The 11,135-nt window shown below is 35.3% G+C and overlaps 1 protein-coding gene across 1 annotated transcript; it reads right to left on the minus strand.

Moving 5' to 3' along the window:
• Positions 1 to 7,161: 7,161 nt before the first annotated feature.
• Positions 7,162 to 10,652, minus strand: LOC120523306 (stromelysin-1-like). Its single transcript, XM_039744516.1, has 6 exons — positions 10,458 to 10,652; positions 9,777 to 10,006; positions 9,454 to 9,602; positions 8,585 to 8,710; positions 8,082 to 8,243; positions 7,162 to 7,348 (listed from the first exon to the last, which is right to left on the minus strand). The coding sequence occupies exons 1-6, from the start codon at positions 10,599 to 10,601 to the stop codon at positions 7,335 to 7,337; spliced, it is 825 nt and encodes a 274-aa protein (XP_039600450.1). The 5' UTR covers positions 10,602 to 10,652; the 3' UTR covers positions 7,162 to 7,334.
• Positions 10,653 to 11,135: the final 483 nt, after the last annotated feature.

Here is an 11,135-nt window from a genome sequence, read left to right on the forward strand (position 1 = left end):
ATTTTTCAAATAATAAAGTACATGCCTAAGTCATTGACAAAATGTGTTTATGGACTGATTTCAGTTGATTCAACATGATTATTTTATTAAAAACAAAAAAATTACACTGATCACTGAGTAAATTGGGTCTGTCCAGCGTAAATTGATCAGCGTAATAATAAATAATAAAAGAAAAAAAATATAAGTGCGTGTGTCAGTGGCAAAGCCAAAAAGGGAAAGGCAGACAGTTGTCTAGTTCTGCCTCACCTTGATTACATTTTACAGCATATACTATATACTTGGGGAGCATCTGAACAGCCCAACTAACATAAGAACACTGACCACAGGACACAGGCAAAAGCAATCGTTAACCACCATTTCTATCGTACCGGCAGAACAGGATGAATCCCGGGATGGGCTGTAATGTCACTTGCGGAGGACCTGCCCCTTCTGCTCTGGGAGCTATTTAAACAACGGTGCCCTTTCAGACCACACTAATCTAGATAGCAGAACTCTTCAATGGAGAAGCTTAAGCTAAGACCTTTCATGCTATTAGTTTCAGTTTCACCATAAAATGGGGCATCCGGCTCATCCATAACACATTACAGTATTCTCTCTGTTTTGTTTAAAGAATTACAATATTGTACGATTATTGTGGATCTGCTTCCCATCTAAGTAAATCTAAGTAATCATTGTAGACCTCAGCATTAACGTTTGCAGTGCACCACCTTTTGGAATGTATTTTGTAATGCATGCAGTAATAAAATGCATTGTATTTGTAATTCCTACAGATGGTGCATCACAAACATTTGTAGTAATGCATTGCAACAGTCATTCCAAGTGGCACATCACAAACTTTTGTAGTAATGCATTTTATCACTTAAAATGTTTGTGATGCATTATCTTTTGGAATGAAATAGACATAGCATCTGAACGGACACACAGACAGACACACAATTATCCTTTTATTAAGGTGGATTAATCTGCATGCAGCACTGATTAGGGAAGAGTACACACTTTAAAGTCTCCTTGTCAGTGAATTTAACTATGAAATGCTGTTTCCAGGGCTGCTTTAGGATATTTTAAAGGGCGCTGTCTTGTAAGCACTGAAACAGTTCTAAAATGAGGCTGTAAAAATATTCTCTGTGCTTCTGTGTAGGGAGGCTATATATATAAAATGAAGAAAATCTCATATTTTGAAGCATTTGAAGAATTTTTCCATGAATCAAAATGGTTGCAGTATGCTTCCTTAACTATCAGTCCAACCAGTCTGTGACTCACCCTGGTCTTAAGTTGTACGGGTGGGGTTTGTGCTGCGAGAACTGATAACCAATAATGCTCACCTGGAAGGACAATGGATATAATGCAGCTATGAGGAATATATGTGAGGGTGTTTTGGACCTTACAAACAGAAAAGTGGCCTGTCGGTCTGATATCTCATATTTTACATAATACAAAAGATTGGAAAGAGAAAAACTGGGGCACAGTTATGACTGAACTTGCCTTATCTGGAAGGAGTTTATACAGCACCAGCTCTGTCAGACATCATGTTATTGGCTTTCAGAAAAAGAAACGAGCTCATGATAGTTTTAGAAATGTGAAACTGTGTTGGAAAGTCATAACAGAGTTGTGTAGTTTGTCAGCACCTGCAGTTTTCAATCGTATAATCTGACAATCTCTGGCAACAAGATCAGCAACCACAGTCATCAAGTTTGACATCCTTCCCAGCTGGAAGTCAAGTAATGTGATGCTGGCTTAAGTTTTAAAGGATGTCAATATCATGAATGTGCCAGAGATTAGATATTTGTTATTTCAACACGAATGAGAGGCTGGGATTAAATATTAAAACTGAAATTGTCAATGAAGAAATTATTACAGATTATAGGAGGTAGTAGATCCCATTCCATCATGCAAACAGTAAGCTGTAGGACTCTCTGTCCAACAGGAAAGCTGCAGTCTAGTCGTACCAAACATTATCCTTTCCTAGTGTTCAAAAGTTTTAGTTTTATCAGTTGATGATTTTTTTTTCTTTCAAATAAGTCAGACTAAGTCTGTAACTAAAACGTTACATAAATAGTGAAAGACAGAAAGATGAGAGAAATGTTAGAAATATATATATATATTTCTTTTTAATGATGTTTATACTGCATCATCTGGAAAAAAAAACCTGCTTAACATGCACTGTAGTGTGACTGCAGTCTGAACTTTAATGTTATTGAAGATTTGTGTGATTAATTTGTATGATAAAATTAAGAAAACCATTATGTGACTTGGATGTACAAGTAAAACCATTCACAAGATACAATTTTTTTCTTTAAATTTATTAGAAACACTAAGAATTATTAAGGAAAATCAGTTTTTATCTCTTACAGTACATAAGATGGAGTGGAGAGCCTGAATTGGAGATACAAGGAAATCACCAGCTCATAAGGAAAACTTTTTTCATGACAAACTCATAGACTTCCTGCACTGTAAATCATGTAACGTAGCACATCAGCCAGCATGTTGTTGGTATTTATAGTTGTCTATTAGGTCACATTAGCCTGATTTATTTGTCTTTATTAATTCTGTGAATGAGAAGTATATTCAGGATGGATATCTGTACACAATCCAATCTGGGTTTTAAGCAAAACTGAATTTGAACAATCAAACAGAAAACTCAGAATTGAGTTGCTTATAGCTGTCATGTGAATGTAAGCAAGCACAATAAACAGTAATACCCTACTTTTTATTTATAATGTTTGATAAGAAAAATTAAGACATAAGTGACACCACAATAAATTGTTGAGTTTGTGAGATCTATTCGTTTGAAAAATCTGAAAATCTGAGTTTACTTCATGAAAATGTTTATTGCATTGTTAACCGAATATGCAAACTATTACATGATGTTTACAAATGAATTTATTTAATGCAAAACAATAAAAAGGTAAAATAAAAGGTAGAAATGAAACATTTTATTTTAATATGCTCCAGTTGGGACTTGCTCCTTCTTTTTCAGCACTTAATTTTCTTTTCCCAGTCTGGTTTCAGGGTGCAGCACAGCTGTGAAACTGCTCTGCTATGGGTAACCAATGATTTGCTTATGGCAGCAGACTCGACAAACCAGCATATTAATTCTGTTAGGTCTCAGTGCAGCATTTGACACTGTCAGACATGACTGTCCAGAATGGAGAACATGCTGGGTATCTCTGGCACTGCCCTCCAGTGGTTCAAGTCCTATCTGACTGTTAGGCAAGAGTTTGTTAGTCTTGGCAACAGCAAATCCAGCTCAATGCCAGTCACACAAGGAGTTATTTATATGCTTCCCCTTGGCCATATTATTCGTAGCTATGGACTGGGTTATCATTTTTATGCAGACGATACTCAACTCTCTTTCAATGTTAAAAGTGGAACTTCATCAGAGCTTTCTCAGTTCACAACCTGCCTCAGTGAAATTAATACCTGGATGGAGCAGAACTCTTTAAAATGAAATTGCAACAAAACTGAACTCCTGCAAATTGGGACTAAAGTGCAACTTAAATGAGCTCTTTCCCAGTCCATCTTGGTGGTTATCTCATCAGACCTGCCTCTACTGCAAAGAATCTTGGTGTCATTTTTGATTCCTCCCTTTCTTATTCCGCCCACATAAATCACATTAAGAAACATTCTTACTTACACCTACATAACATATCATGTGTTTGCTCCTTCCTCTCCTTTTCTAACGCTGAGAAACTTGTTCATGTTTTTATTACATCCCACATTGATTATTGTAATTCCCTACTGGCAGGTGCCCGTTCTCATCTTATATCACAGCTCCAACTTATTCAAAGCTCGGCTGAAAGAGTCCTTACTCGAACCACCAGCAGTGAGCACATCACACCCATCCTGCTCTGCCTTCACTGGCTCCCTGTGTCTTACAGAATCGAATATAAAATCCTGTAATAACCTACAAAGCCTTAAACGACCTTGCGCCAAACTACATCAGTGACCCTCTCCATCACTATGCGCCTTTCCGCCCACTAAGGTCCTCTGATTCTGGCAATCTTGTTGTGCCCCACACTAATCTACACTCCATGGGTAACAGGGCCTTCAGCTGTGTAGCGCCCAGACTCTGGAATGACCTACCAAAATTAATCAGGTCAGCTGACTCCATGAATTCTTTTAAAAAACAATTTAAAATTTCCCCTTGGGATTAATAAAGTATCTATCTATCTATCTATCTATCTATCTATCTATCTATCTATCTATCTATCTATCTATCTATCTATCTATCTATCTATCTCTTTGTCAAGATGCTTATGTAACCTGTGTGTGTGTTCTAGACCATCCAACCAATTATGTTGTCTGTTAGGTTTTTCTATGAATTTACTGTCCTAATCTTCTTTATTTATTTATCTGGTTTGTACAATACTATATACTGTATACCCTGCCATTGTCTCCTAAATTCTGTATTGCCTTGAGCATGGGAAAGGCGCTATATAAATAAAATGTATTATTATTATTATTTTAAAAAATTTCTAAAAACACACTTTTTTAATTTGTCCCTTATATAAGTACATTTTAATTCTGTCCTTAATAGACTACATATGCATAGAATTATCATACACTTCAATAGATTTGCAGCCTTTACTTTTGTGTGTTTTCCTTTCTGGTTTTTACCATCACCAACTGATCAAAGTCCTGCTCAGTGTTCCAACCTAATGTAGTCTACCTAATTCTCTGCATGAAATGTCCTGACACTGCACTTTATGTGGGAGAAACTGGACAAACACTCCGCCAGACAATGAATATACACAGGTTTCATATCAAGCATGGTAACACAGATGTTCCAGTAGCGGCCCACTTCAACAGCCATGGACACTGTGAGAGGGACTTTAAAGTCACAGTGCTTATGGGCAACTTCAGAACACAGCAAGAGAGAAAAGAATGGGAAGTGAAACTTTAGCACATTACAACATGGTTTAAACAGAGAAAAGAGTTTTATGGCCAGATATGAGGATTGTTTGCATCTCTCAGACTGACACAGACAACCTGTCTACAGATCCACATTGCATTGAAAAACTCATCAGAAACTTCAAAAGACTTTGTTGGACAGTTATCTTATCCAAAGAACTTGACCATACATTGTTCTCCTCACTTGCTAATGAATTTTAGCCTGAGGAGGTCTATTAATTTTTTACATTTAAGATGTCTCACTTAAAGGTTTTCCAATGTTGTATCTGCCCTAGTATCTGTATAAACACAGGGAACTCCAGTTTTTGTATTGCCTGAAGAAGGGGCCTGAGTTGTCTGGAAAGCTTGCATATTGTAATATTTTTAGTTAGCCAATAAAAGGTGTGATTTTCCTTGACTTCTCACTTTTTGTTAAACTCTATTCTAGTTTGGTGCTGATGACTTAATTGAGTACTGCCCTAATTACCCACCTGTTGAATTGCCCATTGTTAATAAATGACCTGGGTTGCGGGTGGGGTGTAGATTATAAAAGAAGCTTCTTTGGATTTTAGGTTGGAGTGTGTGAGTGAGGAGAAGGATTTGGGTTTCTGCAGAGCAAGGTATGGAGAGTCAGGGTTGGATGGCCTGGCTTTGGGTTTTTGTTTCTTATTGTTTATTAAAGAAATGTAATTTTTGTTAGCTAGCCATCTATGTGATAAATGTGGATAGTGTGTAAACTTTGTTTAGCTAGGTAGCTAAGTTAGTGTTTTCCTCCTGTCTTGTTTCTGGTTTGTGTAACTTTCTCCATATTTTGAGGTTTTTTTTTTCTATTTGATAATTAATGGAGTTTTTTTTTAGTTTGCTGTTTTAGTTTTTGTCTCTGTTTTTTTTTCCCTCTCTCTCTCTCTCTCTCTCACTTGTGTGCGGCCTATTTATATAACTCTAGGACTTTTGGTAGGCCGTAACAGCAGCCACCTGTGATATTTGAATAAAAGCAGATACCCCAACCTGCCTCGAGTCACGATATCTCATGACTGGGTCTGGAGAGGTAACTTCCGTGTTGAAGTCACTTAGATCTAGAATCAAAGTTTAGGTCTAGGAATAGTAAGGCAGCAACCTAGGCTATGCTTAGGCTTAGACTGCTGCTCAGTTCTGATTTTTCACTCGTGTATGTCACAGATCTGATCTTTTTGGAGAAGTGTGAGCTGTAAAAACCAACATGGAATGAAATCTTTTCAGACTTTACGTAGACCACTTCCGTATGTGGTACTAAAGCCAATACAGACATGTGCGACTTTAATATGACTTGTGTTTGAACACTTGAACTTAAATTGTCTGCAAATTCACACAATTTTACATCACTGTTAATATAGAGAAAAGCCAAGCAAAATGACACCTTTTATTGGCTAACTAAAAAGATTACAATATGCAAGCTTTTGAGGCAACTTAGGCCCCTTCTTCAGGCAAGATGTAATATGATTACATCTTATATATTGTAATCTTTTTAGTTAGCCAATAAAAGGGTGTAATTTTGCTTGGCTTTTCTCTACATTCATAATGGCTAACACGGTACAACACCCTAGTACTACATCACTATTAATATAACCTTTTATTATGTGTCTGTGTCAAAATGGTTTACACCGCAGCACCTATACAACCCCCCAATGGAAAAACTAAGGTGCCAAGGTAGACCAATTGCTAAGACTCATCTCAAGGACACATTTTTATATGAGAGTTATGTGCGTAGACATTGTCACAGATAATCAAATGTCCCCATTCAACATTCTGAATTTGTCAGGCAATCTATTTTTCATTCAAACCACCCATTTAAACTGCATTTCCCTTCCTTGCCATAATAAGCTGACAATCTCACAGACTTATTGCACTGTAAACCATGTAGCGTAGCACATCAGCCTGCATGTTGTTGGTATTTATAGTTGTCTATTAGGTCACATTAGCCTGATTTATTTGTCTTTATTAATTGTGTGCATGAGAAGCACATTCAGGATGGATATCTGTACACATTCATATCCAATCTGGGTTGTATGCAAAACTGAATTTGAACAATCAAACAGAAAACTCAGAATTGAGTTGCTTATAGCTGTCATGTGAATGTAAGCAGGCACAATAAACAGTAATACCCTGCTCAAGAAGAAAAGTACCCATTTTTTTATTTATAATGTTTGAAAAGAAAAGTCAAGACATAAGTGACACCACAATAAATTGTTGAGTTTGTGAGATCTATTCATTTGAAAAACTGGAAACTCTGAGTTTACTTCATGAAAATGTTTATTGCATTGTTAACCAAATATGCATACTATTAGGTGATGTTTACAAAGGAATTTATTCAATACAAAGCAATAAAAAGGTAAAATAAAAGGTAGAAATGAAACATTTAATTTTAATATGCTCCATTTGGGACTTGCTCCTTCTTTTTCAGCACTTCATTTTCTTCTCCCTGAAATTAAATGAAGGCAAAACATATTAGCAAGACAATGTTTCTGGAACAAAGTTAAGGAACAAGAACATACTTAATGAATGTTCCAGTTCACAGAGATACTGGATGTTGACATCTATTTAAGATGTTTTATTAGCATTTAGTGTTTTTTTATGCTGAACACATTTTTAAGAATGTATAATAAGTGACTATTCAGAAAGATTAATATTAATTTGTAAAGAAAGTTCAGAGATGAACTCCCCATATCAATTTCAACAACTACCCAATGGTAATTGGACAATTTTTACTTTGAGAATACTTTCACTGTGCTTCTTTGCCAAAAGTAAAAAATTAGCCCTAAGGGAAACCAAATAATTTCTACCTCAAATAAAATACTCATTATATTGCTGTCTCCCTCACTGTTTTATCTCCCATTTACAGTTGTTGTAATTTATCTTTTTTTTATAGTACTAGGGTGTTGTACAGTGTTAGCCATTATGAATGTAGATAAAAGCCAAGCAAAATGACACCTTTTATTGGCTAACTAAAGAGATTACAATATGCAAGCTTTCGAGGCAACTCAGACCCCTTCTTCAGGCAAGATGTCTTCTTTTATAATACAAATATATTTTTTTTGTGCCTAGTGTAAACGTCTTTGCAAAAAAATGCATACAAATTGTTAAGCATTTACAGTTAATCAACTATCATTAAAGATAAGTGTTGAAACTAAAAATACGTAACTTCATTGACTTACCATATACAGCCTGAATCCTTCGGACATCATTTTGTGAAAGCTGAAATCTATTTGGGTCTTTATAACTGTATGTTGGATACATTAAGGCATTAGGATCTGAAGAATGAGTAAGACCCAGAGAATGGCCAATTTCATGTGCAGCCACAAGGAACAAGTTTATTCCTGCAAAAGTATTGTGAAATCAGGCATGTGTATTAGAGTACTCAAAATCTTTTTGTTTAGTTTATTGATAGAATGGTAAAAAGTTTTAGGTAGGTACACATATTTATTATATTTATAATGGCATTTATTTAAAGATTTCCATTCAAGCTTCATTTTATTATATTTACAACTCAATATCTTAGTAGTGTTCATTCTGCTATTCTGAAACAAACAGAATAAAATATTTGGTATTTAGTACAAATCTTACACTGACTACAAAGGTTATATTGCCATTTTCTTTTTTTTTTTTTTTTACATCTTTTATTACCCACTTTCATGTTGTGCACATGTTAATGACCCACCTTGACTATTAGCACTCCAGGTTTCATCTTCATCAAAGTGTGCATCACCTCCAATGCCTGGTCCAGGAAAAAAAGCATGGGCCAGAATTCTGCCGGGTCCATCAAATAGATTACTGTCTCCATGATCTAGCAACCAAAACAATAGTAATCTGTTATTTGTCGACATTTTGTAATTGCAAAATAATGCAATTGAATCTTAATTAGCGTAATTTAATCTTTGACGCTGGCAATAAAATATAGAGGGTTGGGAGTTAAACTTGTAGCCTTGAAGGTACAGGTTCAGCTGCTAGTCTTGATTCACATTGTGACCCCCAGCAAGTCACTTAACTAAACCAGTCTATAAATGTAAGTAAACATATCTGAAAACACTGCATATGCATTGTGCCGGTATAAAATATTGAAATGCTGATCACAAAAGGTAGCATAGATTTATTTATTATTATTGAAAAATTAAAACTGTTGTTCAGTTTTATGTCATTTTCCCCAGTGCATGAAAACCCAATCCTCCTCAACAGTAATTCTAGGAACATATAATAAAGCCAATCGGACTGTTCGGAGATTGACATTATCACAGCAACAAGAGTTCTAGGCAGGAACTAATTCTGAACGGAAAATAATGTTGCATTCACACAACATGCCAGTTCAGAATTGTCAGTTAATCTAAAACACATTTGTGGAAGTTACTAGACTAACTCGAGAAATTCCGTACTGACATGGAGTGATTTTAACACAGAAAGTAGTTGGGACTGAAATTACCAATATACCACCACTCAAAAACAACATTCCTTAACAGACTGTCTAAATTATTTGACCATCATGAAATGTTTGTTTTCACTCTTACTGAGTAAAAATAAATAAAGAGCACTTACATCTTGCCTGAAACATAATCATAATGTCAGCAGTCCCACTGAAAACTTTAGTGAACCTCAATGGAGTGACGTTGCTCCACACTCGGAAGGCATTACGAATTGCTTGGTCTACACTTCCTCTATCCAAATCAGGGGTGTAGTTCACAATCCTGTAGTCAGTAACAAGAGTAAATACAGTAAAGCATGAAGGTAACTCTACTCATATGAAGGTTGTTTTTTTTCTTTGAGTTGACAGTATTGTGTTTGTTTCAAATGTACTTTGGTACCCAAAGACCAATAGGAACACCATGCTCTAGATGGAATGAGTCTGCTGTTTGATTTACCTGTACGTTAAGCTGTATTTGTTCCATCTGGACATTTGACCTGCAGCTCTAAAATTTTCAACATCAGCCATGCCACATCTTGGTTTCTTCATGACTTCCATGGTGTCTGAATCCAATTTGCCGGTCACTTTAAGACCAAGGAAAGCTTGCATTTCTTTAATTTTTGAATGTATTAAATGTTTATTTCTGATAGTAGTGCTTGTCAGGTTGTAGAAGTTCTGAAGGTATTCCTAATTCGGAGACAATGGTGTATACATGTGTCATTTGCTCATTCCCAATATTATGAATTATAACTTGTTATTCTTGCTCAGAACTTTTCTAATCTTTTTTTATTAAAGAGGCTAAACGTTTAACAGTGGTATTCTTCATTTTCATTAGAATTTGCATCCATTATAATACTGTATAATAGTATCTTTGAGAAGGATAACTAAAGCCTAGACATTTACTGAAAAATAAGAAAACATAGAAAAGAATATTTATATTTTAGATTAATGAAGTAGATTTCCTAATGTTCTCACACTTCATAATTATACTTTTAATAGAGATAGTGCTCTGAATTACAGGTTGTTTTATTCATTGAAATCTGTTATAAAATTACTAAATTCAATTATTTTGTTTCCTCTGTAAATACCTGAATGAACGTCATTTAGTGAATTAAACAGATAAGATGTTTCCACTTACCCTTGCTATGTCCAAGTCTTTATGGCTTTCCTCATTTGGCGCAGGTTCCTGAATAGGAATGGCCCTGGCTGGCTTGGTGAAGGAAAGCATTAAGACAGCTGCAAGCAGGAGAGTTTTCATGGCCCTGAATGGAGTAGTTGACATCTTAGCTCCAGCCTGATATCTTTTTGGAGACCCTTTTATATATTGTGCAGTGTGTCTGTTCACTGTGATTAGTCAACCTATTTGCCTGACTCAGATCTTTGGGGAAACTTTTTTCTTGTTTGAGCAATTCTTTGCAGCTGATGACATCACTTTATCAAAATTAGTAAACAATGAAGATGGAAGTGACTGAAGTCAAATATTCTCAAATACATCACTGAAAAGTTTCAACACAAGTGAAAAAATAATTATGCTAGAAGTTAGATTTAATTAAAGTGCATGATTTCATAAAAGTATATAATGTGTTAATGTCTTAGATAAAATTTACTGCTTTTACAATATCAATAAATAATTCATAAATATTTGTCATTTCTCCATTAACAAGCTATTGATATGCACTTGAATATCTGAATTCCAAAAATATTAGACTGTAAAATAAACATTCAATGTCAAGGTCTGGATTCTATCAGTAACTTGCATTCTAAAATTCTGAAATGCAGATTGAAACACAATAATCAAAGCAGTCAGTGTAAACTA

Source organism: Polypterus senegalus, chromosome 2 (genome assembly GCF_016835505.1).
Source record: "Polypterus senegalus isolate Bchr_013 chromosome 2, ASM1683550v1, whole genome shotgun sequence".
Lineage (NCBI taxonomy): Eukaryota > Metazoa > Chordata > Cladistia > Polypteriformes > Polypteridae > Polypterus > Polypterus senegalus.